At 28.8% G+C, this 15,519-nt stretch overlaps 1 protein-coding gene and 1 long non-coding RNA gene across 2 annotated transcripts; one reads left to right on the top strand and one right to left on the bottom strand.

Moving 5' to 3' along the window:
• Window positions 1-16: 16 nt before the first annotated feature.
• On the bottom strand, window positions 17-7,989 carry LOC127280672 (mucin-17-like). The gene is made up of 3 exons (XM_051303842.1): window positions 7,696-7,989; window positions 2,377-4,626; window positions 17-1,784 (listed from the first exon to the last, which is right to left on the bottom strand). The coding sequence occupies exons 2-3, from the start codon at window positions 4,616-4,618 to the stop codon at window positions 685-687; spliced, it is 3,342 nt and encodes a 1,113-aa protein (XP_051159799.1). The 5' UTR covers window positions 4,619-4,626; window positions 7,696-7,989; the 3' UTR covers window positions 17-684.
• Window positions 7,990-9,415: 1,426 nt separating this feature from the next.
• Window positions 9,416-10,797, top strand: LOC127280677 (uncharacterized). The gene is made up of 3 exons (XR_007842860.1): window positions 9,416-9,583; window positions 9,660-9,803; window positions 9,957-10,797. It is a non-coding gene; the product is annotated as an uncharacterized LOC127280677 (long non-coding RNA).
• Window positions 10,798-15,519: the final 4,722 nt, after the last annotated feature.

Genomic DNA, 15,519 nt, shown 5'->3' with positions numbered 1-15,519 from the left:
AATAAAAGAATAAAAGTAATGATTTTTGTTTCTAATCAACTTTTACTGTTGTCTTTACAATTTACTCGAAAATTTATTTTCTAGATTAAACTTAGTTTTCTTAAAATCTAATTTAAATTCTCTCAGTCTGTTTTTTTTCGATCCGCTCTAATATAAATGAGAATAAATAATAATTCACTGTACAGAAATGGCGGAAATTCTGTTAGGAAAAAGAAATTTAAATAAATAATACAAAAAGAAAATACTAACATTATAAAATCAGGGTGACCACTATTTTTAGACTTTTTCTCTCCCGGTTTATCTCGCTGTAAAAATGAGCGATTACTCCCGGTTTTTAATTTGCAATTTAAGTGTAAGCAAAACTAATATACAATTGTAAATTATATAAATTGATTCAAAAACAACTATTGAAAATTAATATATTTTGATTTCAAAATTACCGTTCAAAAAAAAAATCTTCACGATTTTTTCAAATTATTGGAGAATTTAAAAATGATTTTTTATTTTTAAATTCTCATAACTTTCTTAAAAATGCGTCTTTTTAACTAAAAACAAAAAAAAGTGTGGCCACTCTGAAAATCCATTGAATTTCAATGAAAAAGCGTAATAGAAATAAACTCTCTCTCTCTCTCTTTCTTTCTCTCATCATACAAAATTGTTTTTTTTGATTTCACTATTTTTGAACTATGTTGACAAACTTCGAGGCATGTCTTTTATTTCCCGATCACGTGTAACTTCATCTTCAGTGGGAAATTCATAAATTGGCTTAAATCCACCAAAAAGTTGTGGTTTAAAATTATCGGGATCAAATTCACTACGTTCAGTTTGTGTATTTTCAGCTGTCAATAATGTATCATTGTTAATTGAATCATTTGATTCAACAACAACAACGTTCCAATCATTTTTTGCCGGCGCTTCTGCATTTGCACTGGCAATGAATGGCGCCATAAAACTTTGTGGCGATGGTGCTGAACTCGATGAACTCGATGGTTGTTGCGATGGTAGGAGAATTGGTTTCTCTGAATTACGATCAAATTTCATAATTTCATCATCAATAATATCGGAACGATGATGAATTATTGGTTGGGCTGTTGGTGTGAAAACATAAGCAATTGGCGTTGATTGTGAATTTATTGGAAGACGTTGAAGTGTTGTTGATATTGTATTTGGTTTTTTAGCTGCAAATGGTACGTAATCTTGTAAATAAGGAATAATATTGATATTTGTGTCTCTAGTTTCGTCGTCATCTTCGCTTGGCACAAGAAGAGGAGTTTCTTGTACTGGTCCTGATAGTGAAACAGGATCTGGTCTTTCGAGAGGATAGGGAAAATCGGAAGTTAAAATTTGATGTTTTGTGGGTTGAGCAACGATTTGTTCGGATGTTTGATGATTGTCCTGAAGAAGTGTCTCGGGTGGTAATGGTCGTTGTGAACCGTGTGTACCAAATACAACACTCTCGTCTTTTTCACGTGAATCATCTTGACGAATATTAACAGCACTATTGACGGGATAGACAACATAAACTGGTGGTTCGTCGGTGTCGTCTTTTCTTCGATTTGCATAATCGGTATTGTTCATATTTGTTCTCAATGGCGGTGGAAGATTTGAATTAACAACACTGTCGTCAACATTGCCACGTTGTTGAATCATTTGTAATGTTGCCACACGTGGAATGTCATCGTTTCTGTGTCTTGGAAAAAGTAATGGTCTTGGTGGAATTTGAGGTGGTTCCGATGGATATCTATCGCCTGTGTCATCATCCTGACGGGTATTTTGTTTTTGAACTGGAAAAAAGAGTTTTTTTTCATTTTTTAAGAACGTTTATTCACAGAAATGCAAGATCTTTAGAAAAAAATAATTAACAGATAAAAATAATATTATTAATTGTATTTTCTCAAAGAAAAAAAATTTATTCCATTGGATTTATCAATTTTGTTGGTTTTCAGTTTTTTTTTTCCCTTGAAAAATGATATTTCTTCTTTCAGAAAATATAATTATTAATATTTTAATCATTTAAATGTTTCAATCAATTATTTTCTTTCCAGAGGTAATTATTATTAAATTTATTGTAGGTATTTATTAAAAAATTAATAATTTAGAAATAAAATGTTGAAAATTATTTTCTTTAATAAAAATAGAAATATTTCTTTGATTAGTAAATTTATCGTTCAAATATTTAATAAAAAACAAATTAGAAATTAACTTTTGAAAACTGTGACGTAAAATAATTAGATTTAAATAAAAAAGAAAAATTGTATTCAAATTGAAAAAATAGGATTTTTTTTTTAAATATACATAATTTAAAATTTAAATTGAAAAAATTAGATTTTTTTAAAAAATTAATTTTTATCAGCCCTTAAAAAAATTGAAACTTACCTAAATTAACAGGAAAGTGTTTGTCTCTAACTGGCAAATTTCCCTGCGAATGATGAATTCTCTTAATTCCAATTTGTTCGGAATTCTCTACTTTTGGATGATTATTTCCTCGATGTGAAGGTGGAGGTGGACTCAATCTCTGCAAAAACGATGGCGACGGTCTTCGTGAATAAGAAGAGGAAGAAGAAGAAGAAGAAGGTGGCGGTGGTCTTGGTCGATTGTGATAAATTTGCGCCGGAAGTGTTCCAATTGTTTCTGCACCTCTATGTCCATGCGATGCCTTTGCATTTGGTCGAAATTGCGGTAAAATATTCGGTAATTTTGTATCGGGCGTGACGGGTCTTCTTTTAAAATGCATTGATTCAGGTTTCTGTCTCATTGGTAGTCGTGAAGGTCTTGAAAATTCTGGTCTTGCTGTTGGTAGCTGTTGATAGTGAAAATAAAATGGTGGTCTTGGTCTTGGTCTCTCCATAGGCGGTGTTAAATCCTCCGATGGTAATGGTGGTCCATTATTTTTTGTCACTGAATCAAGAGGCGATATTGTACTTGTTGTTGTGAATTCCTGAATTGTACCATCGGCTTCATTTATTATTACCACATGTTCCTCGACAGGTCGTTTTATATCTTGATTTCGACTCGGTCCCGGAAATACAATGTAACCATTTTTATAATCCTCGGATAAATTTGGTGAATTATCCGAATTTTCCAAATGAGGTCGAGAATCAATTTCATTTTGTGAATGATTAGAATTTGGAAATGAGACAGGAGAATTTGGTATTAGGGAACTTGTTATCGGTGCATTTGGAATTGGATCGTTCGATTCGGATAATTGGGGAAAATTGAAAATAGAAATTGGTCTTTTGTTAGCTGATGAAGTTTGATCGGATGATGAAATTAGAGGACGGAAGGAGCCTTCGCCAATAATTCCACTGTAGGTATTTTCACCGGAACTGTGACTGTAATAACTGCCGTCGACATTTTGTCTATTGCCAAGGACAAAGGAAACTGTGTCCTGATCGGGGGGAATGACAATATTGCTGGTACTTTCCGGTAACATTGGTCTATTGGAATGAATATTTGGAAAATGAACATGTCCGGAAATAACGGGAATTTCTGATTCTGAGAATTGAGAATTTTTTTCTGTGTCCATTGAATTGATTGGCATTGATGTTACAAGTTGTTGAGATTTTGTTGTTTCGATAATTATTTCCGGAATTGAAGTAGTGGAAATATTTGTTTCCGATTTTAAAGAAATTGGAGATGTAATTTCTTCCTTTGGTGAGGAATATTGATTCTCTTCTTCGTAATCCTCGTAAATGTAGTCAACGATTGGTTTTGTTGAGACTTCATTGTCATATTTCGGGGTTTGAAGTTTCTCAATAGGTAAAATATCATCGTACTCTTCGTATCGACTCGAGGTTTTTGGTTTCCATGTGGTGACTGGAGGCTCAGGGGAAGTAATTTTTTCAGTTGTTGTTGTTGTTGTTGTTGGAGCTTCTGTAGTTGTTGTCGTTGTTGTACTCGTAGTCGTTGTCGTCGTCGTTGTTGTTGTTGTTGGTTCAGTTTTTAGTTCCGTTGTTGTATAAGCCCTTCGTGTAACAATATTTGTAGCTCTAGTCGTAGATTCATGATAAGGTCTATGATTATAAGTACTATAAAGATTGGAGCCACTTTGAACTTTTGTATTTGCATATGAACTTGATATCAATGGATATTTATCCTTTCCATATTTATCCGATGAATATTGAACGGGTAAATTTAAAAAATCGTGAAAACTCGGCGAAAAGGGATTAATTTCATTTGGTCCAATTGCAATGCCATTTTTTCCTTTAATTGTCTTTTGATTTAAATAAGCCTCGACGTGTTTTCCCGTTTCCTCATCGTTAGTGTCATCAATATCTTCATATTGATCTGTGAAATTGACGGCCTTTAATGGCGGTGCTTTTTCAAAGTCAATCTGTCCTGTTATCGGATCTTTCAATAAGGAGAAAGGTTTACCTCCATTAAATGCATAGGGGAAAGGATTTCTGTATCGAGCTTCAGGTTGATCATCAGGTACATTTGCACTTTCTTCGGCAGTTAGGTCCAGGTCGAGGTCTAGGTCATCAAAATCGGCTCGTCTCGAGAATAATTTTTCATTTGTTGTCTTTTCATCTTCATTATCTGCTTGACCTCCGACAATAAATTTCTCTGATCCATAAACGGTGGTCACAATCATCAATAGCCAAAATAACGGTGCCATGATTCGTCCTTAAAATAATAAATAATTTAATTAATTTGAAAAAAAAAAATTTTTTTTTCTGAAATTAATTTAATTTTGAAAAAAAAAAAAATTAAGAAAGTGCCAAAAAGTATATTAGAAGATACCGTTATCGAAAAGCATTACGTCATTCATACAACAGTGGGTCACCAGTGTAACCGCTTTCGCGTCGAATAAGAATACAAGAAACTTAAGAATGCATATCGAGGTTCGCAAGTCATGAGATGCATACAAAATTTTTTTTTAATTATGACACTTTAAAAAATATAAAAAAAAAAAACTTTTTTTTTCTCAATGGAAAAAAAATCGAAATTATTTTTCACGAATAAATTACAAAAACTATCAAAAAAGTGTAAAGAATTTTTTTTTCATTTCAATATATATGGAAAAAAGATAATTTGAAAAATGAAATTGACTTGTCCTGGATTATAAAAAAAAGTTATTGGAGAATCAGGATGAATGAAAGGAAGTTCGTAAACTGTCGTTCGTGACACACATTCCAACAAAATTCTGGTCATCAACAATTTGTTTGAATCATATTTTTCAGAATACGGAGAATTGTCTTTTTTAAATCACCTTTAGGTCAAATGGAGATTTCTCTTCTATTGACGTCAATGGCAATAGATGGATTTTATTTATTTTTTGAAATTTCATATATAACTTTTCTAAAGAAAGTCTACGTTCTTCGAAATATTATTCATAAATAAATTTTTTTTTCCAATTACTCTAAAATAAATACTCAATGAACCAGATTTGAATTCTAGATTTAATAAACCGAGTTTTTTTTTTACTGTAAAAAATTTTTTAAATTAAAATATAAATAAAATGCTATTTATTATCTATTTTTAAGAAATTCTTATTTTTTTCAAATAAAAATAATTATGTAATTATATAAAAAGGAACGTGGGACAAATTAACTGCTTTCTGTTTACGAAGCCTTTTAAATAAGATCCAGAATAGTGTAGAAGATTCTCCTGCTTTTAAACATCACGTTTCTTTACGGTCCTCTCTCTTTTCAAAGCTACTCGCATTCTACAGGGTTTTGTCATTTCTTGATTCCAGAGATTGTTAGAACGCGTTTATTGATCTCTTTGTTTTATGTTCATTACATAATATTCAAATGTAAATAATTATTAAATTAACAATTTATTTATTTATAGAAAATATTTTTTTTTTTTAATTACTTTCAACTTAATACAAAGAAAAAGTATAGAAAAAGATTCTTTTTTTTTTTGTTTTTAAATATAACAATAATAGTAAAAATGTATAGGAATTGATCATCGTGGCAAAAACATGATTGGCATCATTGTACCGTACGTTTAATGACCTCGTCGAGAATCTATATCATTAATAAACGGGTTAACATCCGTTACTATTTAATAATCAACAGGTGAATATATAGTATTCGTTGCGGCTAATTAAATTTTTTTCTATATCAAATTTAATTTTTCTTAATATTTTTATCTTAATTTCATTTTTCTTATTATTCCATTTTTCTAATCACCGACAATTCGACAAATATTTATCAAAAATAATAATTATATTTATAATAATTTGTGAATAATTAACTAAATATTAGTTAATAATTAATAATTTTTAAAAATGTTATTTTAAATATTAAAAAATATTATTTAATAATTTTTAAACGCATTTAAAGAAGTGGACAAAAAATTAATTATATAAATTTCAAAAAATGAAAGTATTAAAAATTTTAAATAATTAAAATTTGTAATTTTTTGAAATTTTCGATAAGGTGTCAATCAAAGATTGTAATTGAATCGAATATTTGTTATACGATAGTTTTGGGTTGACCTACTTTAGTCCAACCTTCGAAAATTGAGTTTGGCTTCAGATTCTGGAATGTAAATCTGCCTTTATGTAAATTTTTTAATAGTAAAAAAAAAAATAATTTGGTTTTCTAACGAAATTTTAAATTAGAATTTGTTCCCTCAATCTTTTGTTATTTTCAGAATTGTTCAAATTTTTAACAATTTTTCACTTTCGATTTTATTTTCGACTTTGCTCAACGATAATAATAATTATTATTGTGATTAAATAATAATTATTAATTTATTTAATGGTAAATTCAATTGGATTTAGATAAATATTCCAATTAAATGAAAATAAAACGTAAGAATACGCGTAGAATGTGAAGTTCAAAGACCTTGCATATTTCGAGAAGGTGAAGGTGACGAAAGGAAATGATAAATTCCAAGATTTCACATTTTAGAGTACATATAGATAAATAAATAAATAATTAAATTAATAAATAAATAATTAAATAATAAAATTAAATATTCTAGAAGATATTATTTGTTAAAAAATTTGCATAATTTTAAAATTAGATTTAAATTTTACAAATCGACAGAAATTTTTCTTTTAAAAATTATTATTCTATTTTAAAAGAAATATGATACAAAAGGGAAAAAGTTTGTTATTTTAGAAGCAAAATCACTATAAGAGAGTGATCATCATCAACTTTGCTGTACATACCCTTAACAGTTAGAAAACTTGAAACTAAACTCGTTTTCTCTGTTGACGATTAAACACTCTTATTGATTGTGTATTGAACAAAAAAAAAAAACTTGTTTTTAACAAAGAAATGCAATTACTTTTTAATTCTTTATTTCTTAAATCCAAGAAGTAATGTATTTTAACGTTAAATTTTTTTTTCCCTATTACTCATTTAGAATTATTGAATTAATAATTGAAAAATATTTTTTTTATAAACTTTTTACTTTCAATTAAAAATAAAATTATGCTAAATATTTTAATAAATGTATTTTGTTTTTCTAAATTACACAATTTTTTTAAATCAATGGTTAAAAATTAATTGGTATTTTTAATTTTTTGTCGTTCATAATAAATAAAATAATATGCGGTCCATAGTTTAATAATTTTTGTAATTATAATTAATTTTTTTTTTAATTGAAAGAAAAATTAATTTATGCTGAACATTTTATTTATTTTTTTTTTTGTATTTTTTAAACAAATTACACGATTTTTTTAAAAATTAATTGGGATTTTTAATTTTTGTGAATAATAAAAAAACAATTTACCTGGACGATCGTCGCACAGAAATATGAAAAATCCTCGATTTTATCCAGGACAATTTTTGAGATTTTGGACTTGACCTTGGAAGATGAAGGCCCTCGATAGTGGTCAGCTGTTGAGAGCTGAGAATCTCTTTTACTCTAATGGAGCCATGGACCTATTGTTGATCCTTTTTTTATTTAATGATTGTTCTCACACGGTTTTTTTTTTATAATTCTTCGCACAACAGTTAATCCAAGATCGTTTAATATAAAAATAAAAGCTTTTTACGCGACTTGCACGCGATACAGTCAAGCTTCGTTCATGAACTGATGATGATGATAATGATGAGGCTGAAGAAGCTTCATCAGGACGAAGAGGGCGATGGTCGAGGGATTCTCCCTCTCCGCATGTGGAAGGAAGCGGCGAAATGTCTGAAAAGAAGACACGATATATGTTGGAGGTGGATATATCAGGTAAATGGACGGTATATTGAAGCAAACATGGAACGGTACGCAGAACAGTTAGACGACGACCTAGATAACGACCTGCCCACGGCCGGCCAACGTGCCAGTTTCTAAAAGACCTTACCCCTCATGCATGTTACACCTTGACCATTCAATATTTTGCCTGGAGGTGGATTTTCATGTATTATTATCCTCCTTTCTTTCCTTCGTTTCTCACTTTCTTTATTTCTTTTTTTTTTTCCCCCGTCGAGCGCAAAGAATTTCGTTATTCGCACTAGCACTACTGTTATTCATTATTTTTGAGAATCAAATCATTTGGAACGCGACCTTCACATTCGTGATGTGTCAATACTTTCCTGCGTCCCTTTCTCCTTTTTTCTTACCATTTTGTCACTATTTTTTTGAGACAAACCGAAATTTCTTCTTCTTCATAATGGAAACGTCAAAAATTATTATCCTTATTTACTCGTTAATAACTAAAGTATGTTGTAGTGTGTTATTTAAATATAATACATTTAAATATATGTTAAAGTATTTAATTTCTTTGCAAAATTGATTTGTTTATGTTTACATTACAAGAAAAGTGCAAATTTTCAATTTCGAGTGATATTATCGACATTTTGATATTCGTATGATAATAAACTTGATGATAATTTATCGAGTGTTTCTTCATTACCGACAATCGTTAATTAAAGTCGATAAAGAGTTTTCATCGCGCCAAAAATTTAAAATTACTTGTCCAACTTGAATTCTAGATGGCGTTGGAAAAACAAAATGGCTGAAGTGACAGTTACAAATTTATTTTTATTTGAAAAAACATTGCAAAAATATAAATGTACATATAAATTGAGGCTTTTTAAATCAGAATATTATTTACAATAATGTAAATATAATAATAAGGAAAATTTTAAGGTATATATGATGATTGTTGAAGGTATAAATTTAATTATAAATGTGTTTAATGATTATGGACAATAACCACTTGATGAGTTGATGCCATTATGTTTTGTACACGGAGTAGTATAAGGGCGCACTCACACCTCTGGCTGCCTGCACAGGCAGCCTCCCACCACGCAGAAAACGTACAAGAGTAAGAGAGACAGAAAATTCAAATTTAAATCTACTGACTCTCTGATTGGCTCTCACTGGCTGCCTGTGCAGGCAGCCAGAGGTGTGAGTGCGCCCTAAGGAGGCTCCACTAGGTGGGCAAAGTGTGAGAAAACCGAGTCCGATTTTCCGGAAATTAATTGCTTCAACTAGGATTAACCTCACTAGCGGTTCCTAGCGGAAAACTCTTGTAAGCTCTAAATTTAAACAGTGGCGCGTGTCAAGTGGTGAGATACCCAAAAATGCATTTATCGTGTTTTTTTTATGTTTTTAGTTACTTGTGTTTAAAAATTTATATCATTTTTAAAACTTGTATTTACAGTCATTATAAATCCACCGAGTAAGTATATCGTCTAATTAAAAACTTATGTAGTTTGATACAGTAAACATAACCTACAATTTCGATTATTATCAAGCACAACAAGGAATTATTATAACTGTGACAAATTTTATTTAAATAAATAAATGCAGTTATTTGTTGTTTTTGTGATGCTGAGACGTGCTTCATGTGCTGTTATTCGTTTTTTTGCACTATATCAAAATCAAACAAGAAAAAGGAGGTAAGTGTTGATGATTATTATCTATTTTCATAATTAATAAACATTCTATTTAATAAACTTTTTGCTCAAAGAATAAGAAATTTTTTTAATTTGTTAATATTTTAAAATCCACATGAAAATTCTTGTGTTTAATAATGTAAAATAATTTTACAGATTCTTATAATTACTGAAAAATGAAAAGTAGTAAAGACGACGTAGAAAAGTACACAAATGTTACAGCACATGCAGATTCTAAGTTAATATTCAAAAATTTACAAAATCAATTGGAATTTGTTAAATTACCTGACAAGAGGTGGTGTTATACAAAAGGAAATGAAACCTTTTTTGGTTTTCAAAGAGTTGAAGAGAATTACAAAGTTTTAAAAAGAGTGGCAGTATTTAATAATATGGAAATAAGAATTTATTTTAACAACAAAGTGATGCCTTTTTCGCCATACATAAAAGTAACTAATGTCGAAGAATTTAATAATCTTTTAAAAACTATTAACGAGGTTAATGTGAATGCAGTAGAAATGACAAATGTAATTTAAAAGAAAAGAACTTCTGATACGAGCGCCTAAAATTTACAAACTTTATACAATTATGGTAATCAACTTGTGAATTATATTTTTGTTTTATTTAGATTTTATTTTATATATTTTAAAATTTGCAATATTATTTTATTTTTAATTTATACATGAAATTTTTAAGTATAAAATAGAAATTTTTATAGTCTCAATATTTTAATATTGGAGGATTTTTAATTATTTTATTGTTATTGTATTAAATATGTAATGAAATGGAAATTAATTTTTGATTTATACAAGGAATTTTTTCATAGTTTTCTATTTTTGACATTTAATATATATTTTTTAATGCGTTTTAGCTATTTAGATGAATGAATTTGTATATATTTATATTTATTAAAAATTGTATAGATTATAATAAATAAGAAATTAAGTGATTTATAAAATGTAGTACAAAAGGTGTCAATAAAAATGTATTTTTTATTGTAGACTATTTACATTATATTATTGCACTTGATCTTGCTGTATTTTTTGTCTTTTATTTTTCAGTTCCGGGAAAGTAATTTTCCTTTCTCTTCGTATTTCGCCAATTTGTGGTTCATTTAAATATGTGTCATCATCTCGATCGCGTTCTTCGACTAATTTAGCTTCTTTTCGTTTTGCTCTTGTCTTTGCTCTCTCAGTATTATTTTTATTCCATTGTTTTGATATGAAATACATCCTGGTTGTTAAATAAAATGTTATTATTCGTCGAGTGAGTGATTCTGCGTGATCTGTGCAACCGATCAATTGTACAGAACATGAATCTTGAAGAGCAGAAGTCACCTGGAATAATGTATCCTCTTCAAGCTTGCCACTTCCTACAATTTTCATTACCGCAACCTCTAAAATGTTAATAAGATTGCATAGCTTAACTGAAGGATTTTTTAGATTTCCTTTAGTTCGTAATTCGATGAGTTTGTGTCGCTCTGGTATCGGGTCATTTGGAGACAAAATTAATGCGTCGCAACAATTTTTGCAAACGACACTTTTTTCATCTACTATGAATTTTGCGAATCTCAAAGAAGCCTTGCGTGCTACATATCCAGCAACATAAGCGTTGGCATAAACAGATGTCTCTGATTCACAATAATCGTGGTCTTGTAAAAGAGTTGTGGCCTCAATTAATGCATCAATATTCGATCCACTATCCAAAATTTTATCAAGTTCAGTTTCCCATTTTTTCTTTCTTTCATTTCTCTCCTCAATATCTTGAATTTGTAAAAGAGCGTCAAATATCTCTGAGCTTGCTACATTTGATCCTTTCGGAGACTCGATCAAAGAATAAGTTGAAATTAATCTGTATAATTGTATGAACAGTCGCGAATCCGGGTGGTCGTTCGCACCACAACTCTCTCGCATCATTCCAAAGAAGCGCTACAATACAACAAAATTATGCATTAAACCATTAATAAAAAAAATATAATTTAAATTTTATGTGGGACAAAATTTTTCAAGTATTGCACCCATAAAATTCAATGTTTTCTGAATAGTTCAAAATTTTATAAAATAAAATCTCAGTTATGTAATGACAATGCAATTTTTTTTAAATCAAGTTTTTTTTTGAAAACATTAAATTTTTATTGACTTTATGAACAAAAGATAATAAATTTATTCTTTTTTAAAATTTTTTATAAGAATTAACTACAACTTGTGAATTACTTGAAAAAAATGTATTTAAAAGTAAATTTCTTTTTCTTTAAAATTAGATGAAAGTGGAAATAAGAGAGAACTTTTAATAACAAGACTAACAAAATAATTTTGAAAAACTTTGATTTTTTTGGGATAGAACACTTAGAAAATTTAATTTCCTTTGTAAAAAATGCGTACTTCCAAGCTATCCTGATTTAATCTAGCAGTCATTATATAACTGAACCCACAGTTTTCTATCAGATATTGACATATTTCTAGGGTGGCTTTCAAAGAAACTTTTAACCCATAGAACGTTTTGTTGTGAAAACATTTATAGTTTTTTTCTGTTGCCACTGATTGCCATTCTTCAAGATATTTTAAAAAATTTTGAATAATCTGTAAAGTATAATATACAAGCGTGAAATTGAATGTTGTATTATTAAGAACAAACATTTAATTGATATTGATTTTATGTAAATGGATCATACTTTATAAGGTTCATTGTCAACTTTTAAGGCATCTATTGGTGTTCTGCTATTCATAGCATTGATTAGAGCCTTCCATTTTTTGCAAAAGGCAATCGCAGAGTCACACTCTTCTAAATCCGGGTGCTTATTTTTATTTAATTCCAAAAGGTCAGCGACTCCAAAAAACTGTTAATTTTTAAAAAGCAGAAAATATTTTATTCATTTGATTAAATCAAAGTAATATTTTTTACCAATAAAATCACGTACTTGGAAAGCCAAGGCGACGTTCATTTTCTCATATAAGCTGGGTCGCAAGTGCTTCTTTGTAAATTTGAAGTTTGCTTTTATAGAAAAATCTTCTGTATTTTCGCAATCCAATAAGGAAAACCAAATTATTAACGCGATGAATCCATCTGGAGTCTAAAAAATTCATGACAGTAAATATCATAGTAATATAATATATATATATATATATATATATATATATATATATATATATATATATTCTGAGTATATATTGAAGTACAATTTTCATCTAATTTCGTTCGAATCGACTAACTCCCAGTACAATTTGTTAAAAGTTTGGAAAGCATTAATTTCAAGATATTACTTTTTTTAAATGTAAACTTACTATATTAGATTTATTTTATTTTCCATAATATGGATTTATTTAAAAAATTGTTGAATGATTCTAAAGTCATTTTTAAAAATGAAAATTTACTAAATTAAGTTTTTAAATTAATAAATAAAAATTGATATTAATTTTTTACCCAAATTGCTTCTAGAAGTCCATGTTTTATTAAGAAATTTCTTACACATTTGACCAAGTGAGGGAAGTCAGACACAAACCACAATCGGCGACTTGAATCGACGATGTGTTCTATGCTGACTTCTTCCTCATTGACTCCAAATTGAGTCCACATTGATCGGTTCCATGACGCTCCATCAGATACTATCGCGTCAATTTTTAATCCTGCATTCTCTGTAAGAATTATGCACTCAGTTATTAACTTGTGCAATACTTTACCAGGTGCACAACCTTTACTTAAAAAACACCCCAAACTTTGCACCCATTTTCCTTTAAATGGCTGAAATAGCATAACGAGTGCATGATCACCGGCTTGATTTGTTTGATTTTCTGGGGTATAATTGCCGAGATAGGTGAATCCTTCAAATTTAAGATTCATTTCATCAAAGTGGATATATTTGGTTAATTTCATCTCATCGATTAACAGGCATCCTACAAAAAAAAAAAATTCTACTCATATTTTAGAAGCATATAAATTTGTAACTATATTTATTCAATTCAATGGAAGAGTCCACTAAATTTCAACCGTAAAAAATAGAATATTTAAGAAATAAAAAAATAAGAGTTGTGAGAAATTATTCACAGGGTTTTTTTAATTTTTGAAAAAGAAGTACGATTTAATTTTCCAAAAAATGTTTTAAAAAAATTATATCTCCTTAGCAACATGAAATACATTTTTCATGATTTAAAAAAATTGATCGTATGAATTTTGAACAATTTTTATTTTTTTAGACAAGAATTCTCAAATGGTCAAAAACATTTTTTTTTAAATTTTAATAATATTTAATAATTTTAGATCCTCGATAATGCAAAAAAGTTTTTCCCTTTAATATAAGTAAAGATTTGATTTTAGTGTACACACCGTGAACATCCAATGGCGACATATCTTTGGTTTTTAATTTAATGCCTTCGAAAATGATTTCCTGAAAACCATACTGGCTTTTAATGAATTTCATGTACCTATTTAAAGTTGTTACACTTGGTAATGGAAGAAGTTGTCTTCTTCGAATGTGTTCATAACCTTTAGGACTCTTGATCCTCAAAAGAATACATTCATAAACCCAATCCGATTGGTATCTTAATCCTTTGTTGCTCTTTACTTTTGAAGTTTCCAGTATGGTTCGCACAGCATTTTGCTCATTTTCAGGTAATTGAATTAAACACTTAACAATGGCTTCATTTTCAATTTTTGAACATTTTAATTTTAAATTTTCTACCTTTTCTTCTAGTTTCTTGATCTATTAACAAATATTTTTTAAATTTCTTATACCTTATAAATTTTGTACTTTGTGTTAAAAAAAATTAGACTGCTTAAGTAAATTTTTATAATTTTTTCCCTGTAAAAATATCACATTTTTAAAGCTATTTTTTATAATAAAAATATTTAAATATTTACATACTTGCGTAAGCTACCAGCTACAAGTTTACAAAATTGTAAAATCCTTTAGATATACATATACTTATATATAATAAGGAAGTATTTTCGAGATCAACGTGAAATTTTTACAGAAAATCCAAATTTAAAAATTGTTTTAAGTAGTGAAAAAGTTCAGAGAATTTTTCGCTTCTTACAATAATTGATTTTTACCTTAAAAAAAATCTATTGTCGCAATTCTGTTAAATTATCATTAAAAATCAAATTTCACTTATCATTACCTTGAACGATGTGCGTTGTTTTCGACGGTTTTCACTTTTCAATTTTTCACGCAATTCCTTGTTTTTCGCGTTTAGTTTTCCGGAATCGTTTTTTTTTTTTTGTAATCGTAATCGATGAAATTTACAAGGATCACAAAATTTTACGCGTTTACCTCTTTTACCACATTCTGTCTTCATTACGTAACCTTTACAATCTAAAGACCTAAAATAAAAAATAAATTTAATAATAATCTATATATATAAGTTAAATGTAACTAAATACTGCAAACCTGTATTCCGATTCATCACTAGCACATGGTAGAATATTTTCCACCTTCTTCAGTATATCTGCAATATCTTTCACATTTTGTGCAAAATTTATATTATCCACATGTACCTCCTTTCCTTTCAAAAAAATCTACCAAAAAAAAAATATATTGCAATTATTACACACTTAATAGAGTACGTACAGTATTTTCTTACCTTCACTATCATATTCGAAGAAAGTACAACTAGTTGCACACTTTCTTCAGAGCAATCTTCTTTCCAGTAATTCCATATGATTTTGCCCTCTTCTCGCATCATGAACCAGTGACAGGAAGGCAGTGGTATACAATGAGCATTTTTAT

The sequence above is a fragment of the Leptopilina boulardi genome, unplaced genomic scaffold (assembly GCF_019393585.1).
Source record: "Leptopilina boulardi isolate dan_hultmark-lab unplaced genomic scaffold, ZJU_Lbou_2.1 LbouV2_249, whole genome shotgun sequence".
NCBI lineage: Eukaryota > Metazoa > Arthropoda > Insecta > Hymenoptera > Figitidae > Leptopilina > Leptopilina boulardi.
The sequence above is the reverse complement of the archived record's forward strand: the minus strand, read 5'-3'. Positions and strand labels throughout refer to the sequence as shown.